This window comes from Etheostoma cragini, chromosome 20 (genome assembly GCF_013103735.1).
Source record: "Etheostoma cragini isolate CJK2018 chromosome 20, CSU_Ecrag_1.0, whole genome shotgun sequence".
Classification (NCBI taxonomy): Eukaryota; Metazoa; Chordata; class Actinopteri; order Perciformes; family Percidae; genus Etheostoma; species Etheostoma cragini.
This window is the reverse complement of record NC_048426.1, coordinates 20074546-20092271: the sequence shown is the minus strand read 5'-3', so window position 1 is coordinate 20092271 and position 17726 is coordinate 20074546. Positions and strand designations below refer to the sequence as shown.

The 17726-nt window shown below is 38.2% G+C and overlaps 2 protein-coding genes across 2 annotated transcripts in view; one reads left to right on the top strand and one right to left on the bottom strand.

Annotated features, from left to right (window-relative positions):
* Positions 1–711: 711 nt before the first annotated feature.
* On the top strand, positions 712–11338 carry calm1a (calmodulin 1a). Its single transcript, XM_034858622.1, has 6 exons — positions 712–957; positions 7126–7156; positions 7329–7472; positions 7596–7702; positions 9766–9901; positions 10244–11338. Exons 1-6 carry the CDS (start codon positions 955–957, stop codon positions 10270–10272), a joined length of 450 nt encoding a protein of 149 aa, XP_034714513.1. The 5' UTR covers positions 712–954; the 3' UTR covers positions 10273–11338.
* A 667-nt stretch (positions 11339–12005) lies between these two features.
* ttc7b (tetratricopeptide repeat domain 7B) overlaps positions 12006–17726 on the bottom strand; it is a 27508-nt gene continuing 21787 nt past the window's right edge. The window contains exon 23 of the mRNA XM_034859163.1: positions 12006–12071. Within this exon, the coding sequence (XP_034715054.1) occupies positions 12006–12071 (66 nt within the window). The remainder of the gene's footprint in view (positions 12072–17726) is intronic.

Here is a 17726-nt window from a genome sequence, read left to right as displayed (position 1 = left end):
CTATTTTTTATTATTAGCTATTTTTACCACTTTTTGTAGAAGGATCTTGTTTTAAGAGCTTTGTTTTGTTGTGCGTATAATAGAGTAGCCTAGGCAACATACACATTGCACAGGGGGTGTTAGGGGTCAGTAGCTGATGGTCAGTACATTTTGTCCAATGGTTAATCCAGTGTTATACAGCATGCAAACCCCTTCACACGGTTCACACCGCTTCTCTTTCTAAATGATGACTAGTTTTTAACAAACCCGGATACCCCCCTTGGAAGAATTTGCTACTCCACGCTTAATCAACAGAGCAAAAGACATAATTAAAGATACCTCTTCCCTGGTCACGCACTCTTTAAACTGTTACCACCATGGCAGACGCTTCAGAGCTGCCTAAAAACTCGGACCATCAGGCTCAGACACAGTTTTCCCCAAAGCCATGAGCACACTAAACAAACAAATAAAGTAATTACTTCCAACTAAATCTAAACCTAAATACACTAAGCTCTTGCTGAACTTTAAATATTTTTATATGTATCTATTTTTTTCATTTGTATCCTGCTGAATGTCCTTTGTCTCTTATGTTTATGTTTTTTTATGTTGGAATGCATCACCTGAGTGTCACATCTAATTTCTATGTGTTCCTATGCAATGACAATAAAGGCTTTCTATTCTATTTCTATAAATTAAGAGTAACTTCCCTGTATGAAACAACCAAAAACACGGGTACGAGGACAGCAGCAGTGCGCACGTGTGCATGCACGTTCACGTTTTAAGAAACGGAGGAAAAGCGAACACGCTTCACTGATTGAGCGACTTTCCCCACAGTGCGGAGGAATACAGTGAGCCGTTACAGCAGTGGTTCGTCCTGCTTGCCCGCCTCCAGCCAGCCAGCCTTTTTGCTCAGTAGCAACCTTCCATTTCCTCTCTCCCTGTAGCGTTAGCAGGCCAACCTTCCTTAACTCAGACATGGTGAGTATTTTGTCAATCATAGTTTGTGATATGTTCGAATTGAAATTGGGTTGATTTGACTGAATGCCAATCAGGGTTTTTTAGGGCTCCTCGCGGATAGTCGTTTTGTTGAAATATCCCGCAGCCTCCATTGCAGAGAGCGCGAGTAAAATTGTCTTGTACAGTTGGCTAGCTAACTATGCTAGCTGGTAACACTGTCGCCGCTAGAAATTTGCATATCACATCATCGTTGCTTAAATTGCGATTACAATTATAACGGTAGTTGATGTGATCACACGATGAAGCGTGAACTAGCTAGTTACTTGTTACAGGTGGCTGCTTATTAGCAGCAGCTGCCACGGTTCGGTTGGCTGCCGATGTTAGCATCACAGCTAACGTTACACCCACCCAATGAGGCAGCTGTCTGTCAAACCGGCATTTCCGCGTCGGGGTGGTAACGTGAGTTAGTTTCCGCCATTAGAAATAACAAATGAAAAATAAATTCAATTGTATTTCTATGGTTTCCGCAGTTGCTCTCTCTTTAATGCCATTGTTGCACCGAAAGCTGTAACCAATTAGATTAGACATACGAACCGAAACGAGACTGATGGGTGGTGTTGCTAGTGGGGTAACACACAGATCTACTCTTAAAACCTGCTAAGTGGTTTCTGCTTAAATAGCTTATAAATATTGTAACCCGTCTAATATAATTCATATAGGTTCACATTATGGACAGTTATCAAACTACCTGTTACCGTTGTAAAAACTGCGCTGGTTTAAGCTGAGAGTCCTTGTTAGGTCACAGAATACCAGATCTGTTTGTCACTGCTAAACCTGTAATTTGAATACCATAATTAATTGATTGTTTGGGTGCTGATTGATTTAAGAAGAAACGTGTCAAAGTCTGGTATATCCTAATTACTGTAGGTGAGCTTTGGAATGAAGACATTCCTACAAACAAAGACATGTACCTCATTACTACTTGTTTTACAGAACTCTCTCCATAACTGTAAAATCTGGTTTGTTTGTTAATAAACAGTGGCAGCTTCTTAGTTAGTGTCCAGGGAACAGTCGCAAGGGAGTGGTATGAAATGCAGTCATGTGGGAAAATTTGATACTATGACATGGTGGACCTTTTCTCTAGGCTGTAAACCTTGTGTGATGCAATCTGCCGAATAATCCGTTGGCTCCTTTGCTTTTTTCTTACACAATAAAAGCTCCGTACTTAAGTTAACTCCCATCAGTTATGTAAAGAAATGCTGCAGCAATATATCAAATTCATCTTTTTGTGGATTATTTTCCAGATCTCATTGTGATATGAATTTTGGTTGGTTCTGGTCTGACACATCTTCTTTATAGTACGTGTGTGTGTGTGTGTGTGTGTGTGTGTGTGTGTGTGTGTGTGTGTGTGTGTGTGTGTGTGTGTGTGTGTGTGTGTGTGTGTGTGTGTGTGTGTGTGTGTGTGTGTGTGTGTGTGTGTGTGTGTGTGTGTGTGTGTGTGTGTGTGTGTGTGTGTGTGTGTGTGTGTGTGTGTGTGTGTGTGTGTGTGTGTGTGTGTGTGTGTGTGTGTGTGTGTCAGCAGCTCATTAACTACAGATAAGTGTTATAAACTGTATCACAGGTGGGAGATATTTGCCAATCATAGTGCTATAATAAAAAAACTAACCGACCCCTCCTTTTTTTAGAAGACCTGGGTCTAAAACCAGTAGACTGCATTTTTTAAACCAGTACAGTGATTTGTCTCTTGAGTTGTATGGTAAGTGGTCTCAGCACTGACATGACATTTGCTGTTAAAGATAACATTAATTGTAGCATATAACCTTGGGTTATTTCAGCTAAACTCAGATTATCGTACAAATCCAATTGTTTGGTAATTGATTTCAAAGTAGTCTGACAGGTTTTTTCAAGGAGTTAAAATACTAGGATGAGCTGTGTTGAACTAACATTTCATTTGAATTTTCTGTTAGATTTTAAAAGAATTTCAAATACCCCTTACAGACTATTTTAGTGTTAATTTCTGTAGCTACCTGTTGGATTAGTTACCAAAGGTTCATGGTTTGTTTGTTGTTGCTATTGCTACATTGATAAAGTTTGATACAGGAAATAGTTTTAAGTGGGATTGAGACATCTCTGTTGCTATTGTCCTGGTTTCTTTCTATTTGTAGGTCTTGTTTAAGCCAGAAAGACTTGTCGGGTCAGTCTTACTCTGGTTGGAGTGTGAATCAAATGTGGTCATGATTAGCCCACTGGAAGTTGGAATGTACTTGAAACAAAATATATTAGTAGTCAGCTTTGATCACTGGGTGTATTGTAGATGTAACGGTAAACTGTGATTAAAAAATGTTGGCGATAACAATTAACCGTTTTCATGTAAAATATCATTATCACGGTGGATTGCCACAGTGTGGAAACCGTGTGTTTAATCATTCCCAGCTTCATCCGAGACTCCTGAAGTTGCCACGCGGACTCACTGCGTAGCCTACATGTTTCTTGAAGTTGGAATTGTGGCAGGAGGAGAGGACAGTGCTGAGGACAAGTCTGAAGCATGGGCATATTTTGGTTATTATAAGAATGCCAAAGGAGAGTTGATTGAAGATAGCTGTCCTGTCTTCAGAGCGTGCAGGAGACAAGTTGCTGCTAAAGGCATTGAACATACTTTTAAAAATACCGGTATAATACCGAAAACCGTGATCATTTTGGTCACTATAGCCGTGAGGTAAACTTCATATCGTTAAATCCCTAAATAGGTCATTGCTTCTTTTTCTCCAAAGAAATATTTTCTTATAAAAATGACCACATAAGAGCTCTTGATGCTAATCACAGATTGAGTTTCAGTAACCGTAGTATAATCCGTAAATTACACTAAAACCCTAATTACATTTTCTGCCCATGGATGCTGTTAAAGTAAATCATACGACCTACATACTGAACTCACACACCATCTAACAGGAACACGGTCTTTATTGCTAGGCATTGCGGGGCCTTTCGAATTTTGCCTGAGAACAAGAGGGGTTAGCAGCTTGTTAACCAGCGTTGGAGCGTGCACACACATGAACACAAACACATCTTCTGTCATTATCAGCAGCCAAATTCTTAAAGCCTACTATTTATTAATTGTAGATGAAAGATTTCAGTTTATGTTCACTTTCCTCCCTCTCATTCTCTCTGTTCTTAAGGTCAGACAAATACAGAATATAGTTAGGAACATATATCAATATTTAGAGTATTGATTATGATAATTACTTTTGTGCTTTGAGTTCTAAATCCTTCCAGACAGTTTCTTATCATTCAATGTTAAAACATACTACTGTCTGGGGAAAAAAACTTTCAAATATCAAAACGTTCTGTCTTTTATTTATAGTTTTAATATAACAGCATAAAAGGCATTGTAATTGGGTTGCTGATATTTCTACATTTAAAAAAAGCCTAGTTACTAGCAACAAAAAACAGTTCATGAATCTAATGGGTCCTTATGAACACACTTATGACTTGTGGTTAGAAATGTGAAGATTACAAGCAATGGAATGGTGATTTCATTGAGTGTTGTGTTGGCAGCATCATCTTGTAGAGGACACACTTTCTCATTTGAACACATGTTATAATACATTTATGGATATTCCTATAAGTGTTATTGGTGCCATTGTGGATTTAATTTTGGAAGGATGGCAGTTTTCCATTTTTGGCTCATTTACTTCATCAAACCTTAACACAGGACTCATGGTGAACTCCTGGGTGTATTACTCAGAATCTGTAACTCTGTGCATAGGGGCTCATGTCACGGGGGCCGTTTGGTTTGACCCATAATGCCGTCTAGGAGGTCAGCAGCCACCTGATCCATCCTAGGAGCCGCAACTGTAGCAGTGAGATGACAGGCCACAGTTTAACACATGCGCGCCCCCCCCCCCCCCCCCCCCCCCCCCCCCCCCCCCCCATTCTCTTTCTCTGTCACAGTGTTGACGGCTTTCCTTCTTTTGAACCACTGCAGGAGGTGGACACTTCATCTGTGCATCTATCTTTACTGTACATCTGTTGGAGAGATGGAAAGAAAACTAAGCTTTAACTGTCACGACCAGGCTTACAAACACACACTCATACTCGTACACACACTGACATGGAGGGACAGGGAGTGGTGTTCTTCATTGCCTCACCCAGTAGGAGTCAGGTGCAGCCAGGGAAGGACAGCGTCTGGTCACGTTCACTCACAATGCTTCAAGACATAAGGACCGAAAGAAAGATCAACAGTTAGGCATGCAGGCAGCATTATTGAAAGACAGACTGATGGATAAGTAACCAGAAAACAAACAAACAGAAGGACTGACTTTTCCATCAGCTCTTGATCCAGCTCATTGAAGAGAGAGGTGAGTGCCAGTCCACTGGCCTTTGCCACTTCAGGGGGATTGTGAAAACTTCTGTCATCCAGACATCCACTCACACTGGATGGATTGAAAGACAAGTCCTGATTATCCAGTTGTCTGATCGCCATTCATGTGTCTATCTACCTATCCACTAGGACAAAAATTGTAACCCGTTTTGCCATCTACTTAAATCCAAAATTATCATTTCCAGTACAGTTATGTAACTATAGAGATGGCAACATCTGCTGTCCACCATTCCTTCTGTCCATCCGTTTTTACAAATCAGGAGAAACTGATAGATGTCTGGCCATCATTTTTTTCATCCACCTATTCCTTCCATCCAAAGGCATCATTTCTGCCCTTCATGCCATCATTTCGTCATCATGCAGCCTAAGAAAGTTGCTCTGTACCCAGCAGAGGATGAGCTGGTGAGCCTGTCCACTGTCTATGACCTCTTGGACGAACAACAGCATTACTACAAGGAGCTCATCCAGCAGCAGGAGAGGAACTACAGAGCCTTCCTACAAATGTTGATGGACTCGTCATCTAGCCGCATGGACAGCCTGGTTAGGGAGATGCAAGATCTGAGAAACTGTCTGCAGAGAAGCAAGGCTGAGCTGGCTGAGGTTAAAAAACAGGGTGTCCAGAACAGCAAACGGACGGAGTGTCTGGCTGAAGGCCTGGTGATGGTGCGAGGGGCGCTGGATGGCCTCAATGTCAAATCAGGAGTAATTGGTGGAGGTGCAGGAGGAAGAGGTGTGGATCTGATGCAAAGCAGAGGAGGTGGTGGGTTAAGGCTGGATGGAAGAAGAGGTGGAGAGGCAAAAAAACCTGCACCAAAAGCAGCGAAGCTGGTGGCTGACCTTACAGATATCCACTTTGATGACATAAAGGTTGTACACGGATGCACAATCGGCGTGAAATCAATGGGTTAGCTAGAGCTTTTAGCATTGCTTAATGGTTATATTGTTTAATGTATGCCTTGTGCATAGCCATAAACTTGTGTCCCTGTTTTGAGATAGCAATACTGGTTGTTTGGTGCAACTAGATGTTGTGTGCTCAGGCAACCAGTCCCAAAAGTAAAAAAATAAGTAGCTTACAGTCTGGATGGTATGGGTTTGGGATCGAGTGCTTCTTTGTGTCTGGTTATGGTCGTAGCACGTTACTCATGGCACAAGATTATTTTAAAAGGAGTGTCCTTTAGACCAATACTGTTTTTTCAAGGCTGGTACAGATTATGAGTAGTTAATATAACTGATATTTGGAACCAATATGGATTTACAGTGAAAACGAAAATCTTTAAATCAAAATTTAAGATTTTGGAATGTTACACTCAACACAAAACTTTAATGATTTAAGCCATTACTAATAAATTCAGAACAATATAATACCAGTAAAGATAGTGTTGTGGGTGGGACATTAAGTCGGACTCAGTGGTGAGTGAAACTGTAGCAGAGGGACAGACAGAGCTCTAGTGAAGTCAAAGTAGCACACTTTTTAATCTATCGGTTCTCAGGCAAATAAAACACAGAAACAAATAATCTGAAAACTGCTAAAAAAACGGGCCCGGCCTACACATTGACGTGTGATTGTTGCACAAGCGTGATGGCTGTGACTGAGTGGCTATGTGCTAGGAAGAAGGGTTTTTAACATCTGGGAAGTAAATTATTAATACATCATTGGTCTAGGAAATAAGTTTATTAAACGGGTTACTATTTGCATCCTGACCTTTACCTGTAAGATTCAGCTATTTTTGTGTTTTTAAAAGTGTCAAATTTCTTTTCCCCTTTTTCTACTCCTGTCTTCCTTCTGTTTTTTGTTTTTGTTTTTTTAGGCTGACCAACTAACAGAAGAGCAGATTGCAGGTATGTTGACAACATAAAAAGACTGCATTATCATCTCCAGCAACAAACGCATTCTCTGCATAGGTTCATGCATTATCACACGGAATATAAGTTTTGTTACTAAACATCTTTCATCCTTTCCTCCACCTTTTGGTTTCTTTTTTTTTTTTTTTTTTCTCTTGTGTCTGTCCAGAGTTCAAGGAGGCCTTCTCCCTGTTTGATAAGGACGGAGATGGCACCATCACCACTAAGGAGCTGGGCACTGTCATGAGGTCACTGGGTCAAAACCCAACTGAGGCTGAACTCCAGGATATGATCAATGAGGTGGATGCAGATGGTATGCTGATTCCACCTCAAGATGGGGAAGGATTTTGTTAAACTGGCTAATATAGACCCTTTTTAACTATATGACAGGTTGTAATCATAACTTACAGGTTCTTCTGATTTCTTTTCTGTTCAGGCAACGGAACAATTGACTTCCCTGAGTTTCTGACGATGATGGCAAGAAAGATGAAGGACACTGATAGTGAGGAGGAGATTAGGGAGGCATTCAGGGTCTTTGATAAGGTAAGATGTGTTTGTGTATGCATAATTTGTTTAGCAGTAATACACAAATGTCCCTAAACTCAAGCTGACAACTAAGAAGGAGCTTACCTCTGTTTGGCCTGACATTTAGGGGTATTTAGAGAATGGGTGTTCCGCTGTGAGGAAAAGGGATAGCCAAGGTAATGTATAGTTAGTTAAAAGAACCAATAAAACAAGCTTGAGCTCCTCAAGACATGGTGGCTTTATCTGTTGTCAATACTGCCGGTAGAGTGAATGGCGGTACCCCTGAAAAACATCGGCTTAACCCTTAACAGTGTTTCCATTCCAACTCAATGTGAGAGTCTTTACTGAGATTTGCTGTCATTTAGAGCTAAAATCATCTATTGACCTATTCCACAAATAGTTCAGAAAGCTCTGTCAATAAAGTAAAAAAATATATGTGTAGACATTGCAGAAAATGCTGTTTAGGCTGAAAGACGTGCATGCAGGCTGAAACTCAACTGTGCGATTTTTGTCGGGATTAAGCTAAAGAAGGAAGTTCAGCTAGCGACAAGGCTAATGAGCTATTAACATTGTAGCGTTAACGTTAATGTGTCCACTTCAGCTTAATGTACTGTCCCTCATTTGTGCAAAGATGAAGTGATGAGCAACTTAAGTTTTCTTTTTTTTTTTTTCTTTCTTCATCTCTCTTCATAAACTCTTGAATGTAGAATAGAAGAGAGTCGATGAGGATAATTACACAGTGAATATTTCCATTTGGGGTTGTAATCAACCAAAGAAAATCTTGGTCGACTAAAGTCCTGAAATTTCGACTAAAAATGGACTGGGGGGGTGCGCGGAGGGACGGGAAAAAACGTAAGATTAATTAACCGTACTGTCCCGCAGTACTTGTCCATGCAGGCTAATTGCGGTATATTAAATAGTTTTTGACCTAATTTTGCACTGAAATGCCACTCGTCTGTCGGCTCTGACAGCGCTGCATCGGCGCTCGGTGCATGTCCTCGCACGGAGCGGCTGAACATCGAAGCTTGGCTTCGCGGCTGAGACACAAATAAACTATCAATTTAAAGCTTTTACTCTTAAACACAAAAGGCACGTCCACTTTAAAATATACTGTATGTTTTAAACATATCTGTGGTCAAGCTCAGTGCCTCGCTGTGTTGTATTAACTTTAAAACTTTGAGTCGCTTTGAGTCCCTCACATTTTGTGTGATGGTGTGCTGGCGCTGTATATTAACAAGTTCTTAAAACCTCAGCCCTCCACAACAGCAATGGGCCTCATATCTTGAGCAATAAAGTTGACAATTCCTTCCGTGATATTATAATTTTTGCATTTGGATGATAGAGGCTTAACATCCAGCGGGGTCTGGTGAGCGCTACAGTCGTTGCGGGAGGGTGCGCCGGTAGTTATAAAACAATTATTGGACTATGAAATATGCAAATTCTTATATGTTCATATAACCTACTCCAAACAGACAGGGCAACCTAACGCAGAAAAGTTAGCTTACCGTTGTTAGGTGACATGCCATGTTTGTAGTCGAGCTGCGATATGCAAACTGTTACTTGCAAAACTTTGCATTCGACTTTTTCCGTTATCTATTTTTTTAAATTGCTGCCACTAACCACTAAACCAAGGCTTTCTTGTTCTATCTTCAATCTGTCCCCAGTGGGTCGGGCTAATCCAAAGAAGAGAAAACAAGGGGGGTGTTCTGAAGACAGACTGTTACCTGTAAAACAGGGATTCTCTGAAAACACCCCCATTAGCAATAAGTGCTTTCCACCCATAGACCGTAACGGTCCATGCTTCCACCTGATGAAATAACACGGCAAAAAATCGACCAATCAGAATTTTGGTCGAGCCAGAACGTATCGACCAATAAATCGACCAGTTGACCGGGAGATTAGTCCTATTTTCATTCTATTCATATCACATAATATCTGTTCTTTTGTTACTTCCTTGAGCAAAAGTAAAAAAAAACAAAAAAAAATGTGGTGATGATGTCATTGCCGCGGTAGGGCCACTTAACTGAAAGTGTATTCATCAAAAGCTGCGACTGACTGTATACTGTATGTGTGTTGGATAGGATGGCAACGGTTACATTAGCGCAGCAGAGCTGCGTCATGTGATGACTAACCTGGGGGAGAAGCTGACCGATGAGGAAGTAGATGAGATGATCAGAGAAGCAGACATCGATGGAGACGGACAGGTCAACTATGAAGGTACAAGAGATCAAAGTCTTGAAATTTATCCACACTAATACAGTTTATTTGCATGCATAAAGGAAAGCTTAGCTATGCGCGCGCGCACACATACATACACACACACACACACACACACACACACACACGTCCTTTCCTCAGGCATTAGTATTATGATTAAGTACGTTTTATGGAACAAGGCTAAATAATTAAACTGACATGCTTATGAGACAAAAGCTGTGTAATCACTTTGTGTATCCAGTTGCTGTGTTTTTTGTTTTTTAAAGTCTGCTCATTTTTTTCAACTGTGTACACAATTTAATTACTACTCCTGATGAGTTTTGTTTGTTTCCCCCCCCACAGAATTTGTTCAGATGATGACCGCCAAATGAACTGGGCTCACAATGTTTCACTTACCTCTTATTGCAAAAATCTACATTTACTCATACTGTTATGTATAGACAACTTAAACTGAAATGTTGGAAAAATGAAAATCTGTTCATATAAACAAGCTCAAAAAAGGTAAAAAGACAATACGGAAAATTCTAAATGAATCTGCATGTACTGGCTTGTATTCCCCGCCCCCAGCGCTGAGTTGCCCAATCAGATCTCTACATGTTAGACAAGCATCCTCTCTGCATCTGGCTGATTGGGCCACTGCTCCTCTGCTTCCTGGTTCCATCTGCCTGATGTTCATATGGGCTGTTCAATCGCCTTTCTTCTATGACTTCCTGTTTTGTTTATCTTTTCTGTTCTTCATGCATGCAGCTTTAGATGGGTTACTGTTGAGAGCCCAATGGCAGTCTGTTTGGGGTTAGTTAAAAGATGGATGGCAGTGAGTGAAGCAGCAGAACCTTTGCCGTTTGCTTCCCTTAATGAAGTCAGTGACAATAGATATTTTTAAGAATTTTTTTAAAATGAAATAAATAGGAACTCATTTTAGATTCAGTGTTTCTGGCATGTCAGGATAATCACTTTATCCTTTTGTGTGTTTACCTTTTTTGAGGGTAAAGCTTGGGTGGGGCAAAGACTCAAGCCCCTTGGGTGTTGGATGTGTATCAGACTATTAGAGGGGTTGGGTGGGCTTCAAAGGTGATGACATACAAGAGGGACTTTGAGGCAATATCGGTATCATTAATATGTTTTGAGTTGGAGATTTACAAACAATGAATCTGTAGTTATCACTGAAGCATGCTTATGTACAGTATATTGCCTCAAAGGTTGCATGTGTTTCATGATTCTCCGGGGGCTTTAATTTCAGTAGTGGGGACAGGGTCAGGGCTTTGCAGCATTTCTATCTTGTTTGTGTGCGAGTTTGTGTGTGCGTGTGTCTGTGGGTGCGGCGAGGCCCGACCCAGTCCAACTGTTCGGTCCAGTTCAGTTGATCTGCATTCCAAGTTGTACAAGCTAGTCTTTACATTTTGTTTTTCCAATAAAATACCATGAACTAACATCTCGTATTGGGGCCCTGTGCGTTTTGTTTCTTAAAAATCAGCCGACTTGTGTTTTCTCTCAGTGAAAGCAGATTCTGTGGGGGAAGTGCTGCTTTTAAATGACTCATCTGTGCTACTTATTTCATGAAATCTATTTCTGAGAGTATAAGACATAGACACTGAAGACCTTTTTAGGAGGGGAATCATCAGCTTTTACATTCCCAAGTCTAAATGAGCAGTTATCAGACTAGCAAAGAGTTAGTCTGGTTTTCAACAAACATGAGATGAGAACTGAAAAATAATACAAAACGTTGCAACTAGTCTCAGTCTTTTATCAAATAAATATTTGCATAGTAGCTAGGCTGTTATTTAAAGGAACGGTGGGAAATGGGAGCCAGGAACTAAGGGTCAGGAATAAAGTGATTCTGAGGTAGCCCTCTCTGCCTATTAACACGACCCCATGGTGACTTTAATTATCTTCCCTTGTTGATAAAGCTATTAGAAAAAAGCACTATCATAGGAACAGGTAAACAAACCCAATGTCCTGTTAATATAACAAGGAAAAGTTGCAATAAAGGAATTTCAAAATAGACTACTCAAAAGACTATGTTGACTAACATGTACACACCAGTGAAGGTTATGGACACTGTGTCCTCACTCGTTTTATAGTATAGTTTGTGTATGAAGGGGTGTCACAAGGACTTAAGATCGTCCAAGAATGTCTGTCTGCAGATGAGTCTGTTGCTAGGCAACAGAGCCTGGCATGGGGTGGGTGGAAGTGAAGGAGAGGGAGCAGAAAACCGTGGGAGTTAGAGAAGAGAGCGAGTGGGGGGGGGTGTATGAGGAGGTTGAAAGACAATAATAGAAACCCAAGGCTTGAGGGATAAAACAGACTGATAGAGGATCTTAAAACCCATAAAAGCTCTCTTTTTCATCTGGGTCAAAAGCTGATGTTCTGGCTTTAACAGATGAATCCAGTGGAGGTTTTAGGGTGTATGAAAACAAAGTTTTCTTTCTGTGCTTAATTACTAGGGTGCTATGTCAATTAGCAGTGTACTTCATGTTTCTTCTACTGGTACTTGCACTGATGCTACTTCCTAGCGTATACGTACATTACGAAATCAAGCTGAGGATTCCGATTATGGCATTTGCGGGAGGCAGACAGATGGGGAAGTAAAGGTGTTACATTTATCTATGTAACACATACAGTTAGCTCAAGTTATGTAACTGTCTGAAGTGTATTAATAAATCTTGCTGATCACCGCCACTCTGATGTTATTAACAGAGTCTCTAATCCAGAAGGTTAATCTCACATTTGGCTCAAATTCATCTCACACACATTTACACACAGTGTATCCTTCACAGATACACAACCACCTGGCTCCATCCTAACATATAAATATTTAAGTTTTTCAACCGACAGTCTTTCTGTGTGTTGGGGTTCGTCATCCCATTCCATTGTATGAGGCAGATATTCAGTATAATATAACTCAAATTTCTCTTTCTGCTTCTTAAATGGTATGCTATTTTCTAAACTTTATGCATTTGCAAATACTGGATGTACTAGAAAAGCATTTCCTGCGCAAAGTGCTTGAGAATGTTTAAACCTAATTTGCTAAACGGGATGCTGCCATAATTATGTAAGAAGAAGGTGAAGAAGTCAGAATAGCTGGAAAAGTAGAAATGGTTTTAATTAGTGTGAATTTCACTGAAATGTTAAATTATACCAATAATGTATCAATCTAAAGTGGAATATTTTAAGTTGAAGAGAAAGACAATGTTCTCTCAGTATAGTCACAGTATAGTGTGTCTAAAAAGTGATAAAAAGTCACTGTATAATTTATTGATAAAAAGTCACAGTATTTTATGTCAAAGAAAGGGATTAAAATAAGTGTTAGTGTAGTATGTTGAAAAAAAAAGTCGTAGTAGAGCATGTCAAAAAAAGTGATAAAATCAAAGTATAGTATGTCGAAAAAAATATTAAAAAGTTGTCATAGTACGTTCAAAAAAATGATTAATAAATAAACACAGTATGTCAAAAAAGTCATAGTATAGTCTGATTAAAAAAAGTCATGGTATAATAATTAAATAGAAAGTAATAGTATAGCATGTTAAAGAGACAAAAAGTCAAAGTATAGTTAAAATGTCAAAAAAGGGAGAAAGAAATTAATAAAGAAGTCATAGTATAAAATATCTGAAGAGACGTAGTATAGTATTCAAATAAGAGATAGTCACAGTATAGCAGGTTGAAAAATTTTATAGTATCGTATGTGAAAAAAGTGATAAAAAGTGATAGTATAGTATGTCAAAAAATATTAACAGTCGTATCATAGTATGTCTAAATAAATCATTGTATACTGTGTCCAAAATAGTGACAAAAATGTCATAGTATAATTCATCGATAAAGCCACAGTATTCTGTCAATAAATAATAAATAAAAAAGTAATTGTATAGCATGTCTAAAAAAGTCATAAAACGTAATAGTGTAGTATGTCAAAAAAGTCATAATATGACAAAGAGTCATAGTATGTTGAAAATATATATTAAAATAATATGTTGAAAAATATTTTAAAAAGTTGTAATATAGTCTGATAAAAAGTCGTTAAAAACTCATAGTAAAATATGTCAAAAACAAATATTAAAAAAAGTCATAGTATAGTCAAACAAAATGATTATAGTCGCTCAGAATGTCAAAACGTGCTTATAGCTTTACAAAACAAAAGGTTGGGATAGCGACGGAAAGGAATTCCTCTTCAATTATTTGTATCCTAGTACAGCACATCCAGAATATAATCGCTCCTTATAGGATTTGAACATCCAACCTTCTATCTGACCTCAGTATATTGAGCCCTGAAACCTAAAGCAGTTGAACATCAACCTTGTTTCTTCCAATCATTCTCTTTTCAATCTAGCTAACTAATCTGACGCTAGTAAAGTATGTCAAAAAAAGTGTTAAAGTCATAGTATAGTATGTAGAAAAAATTATAAAAAGGCTATAGTATAGTATGTCGAAAAACATATAGTATGTTTAAAAGTCATAGCATAGTACGTCAAAAGAAATAATAAAAAGTTATAGTATAGTGTGTTGAAAAAAGTCATAGTCTAGTATGCCTATAAAGGTGATTAAAAAGTCCTAGTGTAGTATGTAGACAAAAGTGAAACAAATCATAGCATGTTGAAGAAGTGATACAAAAGTCATAGTTTTGCATGTCAAAAAAAAGTTAATGTATGTTTTGAAAGAAATTATTTAAAAACAGTAATAGCATACCATGTCGAGAAAAGTCATTAAAAAATCATAGTCGAAAAAAGTCATAAAAAAGTAATTGTATGGCACGTCTATAAAAAGTCATAAAAAGTAATAGACTAGTATGTCAAAAATGTACTAATATGACGAAAAAAGTCATAATATGTCAAAAATATATTTTAAAATAAAATGTTGAAAGTATTTTAAAAAGTCGTTATATAGTCTGATAAAAAAGTCACAGTATAGTATGTCAAAAAAAGTCGTTAAAGAAATCATAGTATAGTTTATTGTGAAAAGTCAGTCAGTTTTTCAGTATGTCAAAAAAGTGATAAAGAGAGTCATATGAAGGCATGATGAAAAAAAAGTGATAGTCATAAAAAGTCATAGTATAGCATGTTGAAAAAGTGATAAAAAATGCACAGTAAAGTATGATTAAAAACAAAGCCATAGTATTAAAGTTCCAACAAATTGGAAAAAAACACACTTCAAAAAAAGTCCTAGGACAGTGTGTCAGAAATAGTCCCAGTCAAAGTCACGCATTACGCACCCATTTAAATGTACAACAGTCAAAAAAGCACTAATCTTAAACAGTGACGACATAAAAAGTGTAAACGATATTAAAAAGCTGAACCATTTCCTGATAACTAAAGGTTTTTGTGATTAGTTTAAAGTTTTATGACGTGTGTAGGTGAAAGTATGTGGGAGGAGTAGTATTTTGAAGTGGAAGAAGCCTGAAGAGGATTTACTTAGTGCTCCATTAACTTTCAATGATAAAAAAGACTTAATATTTTAAAAAGTAAATATGGTAGACAGAAAGTAAAAACATACACAAATGCCCTTAAAGAGTTGAACATTTTGATATTTGAATGATTTTTTGTAGCTAAAAGTCGGCGGAAGTAGGCGACCGAACGTTTTACAGAAGAATGATTTCACGTTATTAGCATTCAAACAGCAATACTCATAACAGTCATACTGTAATCCTTTCATTAAAAAATCTTACTGTTCATTACAAAGGATGGCATATTCTGGAGGAAACACTTCCTGATATTGGACTCACATTAAAAAGATTAGCATTTAAACCGCTGAAACACAATTAGACTTCATAATTCCACTTTAAAAACACTGGTGTGTCCTTCCATGTTGTTTGGCAAAAAACAAGCACATGAGTAAATGTACTCATTGCAAAGAACGGTCCCTTCCAGAGTGGAAACATGTAGTGTGATTACTGCCCATTGGAAGATTTTCAGGCTTTCAGATAAGTTAAAGAATTGATAATAATAAATTTATTTAAGACTCACAATGGCCCCAATATAGGCTCTACTTATGAAACAAAACAAACAACATTTTAAAAGCCAATGAAATGAATTGTCACACTGAAAACGGTGATAATGCTTCAGAGATAGATAGGTGCCACAAGACAGCGATCGTGCTAGTTAAAGCTGTTACAATACCTGAGCCTCAAACTTGTACTGAAATACAGTCCTTGTAAAATTAAGTCCAATGTTTCAGAATTACAGAAAAGAAGAAAACCTGATTCTGTCCGTTTTAAAATGGGTGTCAGAAGCATCAAATGTGCAATCAAGAATTAATCACAAGACCAGTATCAGCCTGTGGACAGTACGTGTGTGGGCTGAGTCCATGACCTTTAAGGGGGACTAATTGTGAGTGACACCTGAGAATACAGCAGTAGTGGGGGGTCATTTGTTTGAGAGACTGAACTGTGGCTTCCTGACACTCTAGGACAAAGCCTTTCAGCGCCGTAATCCTCTGATACAAAACACACCTATCTACTGACAGACACACACCTGAGAACGTAACACACACTGCTGGCTCAGAGGTCACAGTGACAGGGAACACCAGCACACAGACACACACACACACGTATGTTCTAACCAAAATATTAAGCCTTAATAAACATCTAAGCGTACATTGTGAGTAGAAGAAGACAGGGTTAGGGTTGGGAAATGCTTTCAATATTGAATATATCAAATATAACAGACAATTCCACGTTTTCAACCACTTTTATTATCTTTGTCATTGTAATCATCCTTATTTTCAGTCGTTCATTTACAGCACAAAGGATTCTCTGACCGAGCTCACATCAGCAATTCATCCTTTTATTCCTCCACCTGCACCTAAGTTCCACCCCTCTCTAGAAAATAGATTTATAATTTACTTTCTAAAACAACATTAATAATACACTTGGAACAATCAAATATACAACAATAAGCTTTTGTATTTATAATGAAATGAAAAAGTATATTCATCTTGTTCAATTTACAATGAGTGACAGGATACAGAGACAACACAATCACTGGCTGCATTTACACACAAGAAGAAAATAAGAATTTTGAAAAAAATAAATAAAAATAGAACAGATTCCTCCCATTCATACTTAGAATGTGTTCAAATACCAATGTTACATAGGAGCACTGGTTTTGCAGCAGTTTACATTAAATATAACTGCTTATCGGACATATTATCTTCTTTCTGTTCAAGTTTTTGTAGTTGGCACTCTTATGTGTTCAGCTATTGTGACTACAGCTGCTCATGTTAAAAAGAAATCAGCTTTTCCAAACAGATTTATTATTAATATAATTATTAATATGGAAATAGAATTAATAGGAATATTTTTACACTTTGGTAATATGCTTGTTTTCTTCCTTGCTGAGAGTTATAGATGAGAAGATTGATACCACTCTCCCAAAAGGTCAAAGTATTTATTTTGCTTCCCTTGGGCAAATTGAATATTAGGGCATATATTGGAAGAAATTGCTAAATAATAACATGTCATGATAATATGGCTAACAAAAGGAGCATGTAAAGGCTGTCGACATGAGATTAAACGTGCTTTAATCTATACATGAGAAAAAAAAAGTGTCAGCAGTCCCTTGGGACATCAGCAGTTTCAAATCTGATCTCCTGTGTGTGTAGATGCAGCCTCTGTTTTGGCATTTAGACTTTACTGATGATTGATTGATTGATTCTTCGGTGATCTGTTGATCATGCCTGTTGATACTCCAGTAGATTCTCAAAGCTCAGGCAGTCCTGAGTCAGCCATACAGTAACCGTGATCTTCTCCATGTGAACAGCAAGTGAATGTGTGTGTGTGTGTGTGTGTGTGTGTGTGTGTGTGTGTGTGTGTGTGTGTGTGTGTGTGTGTGTGTGT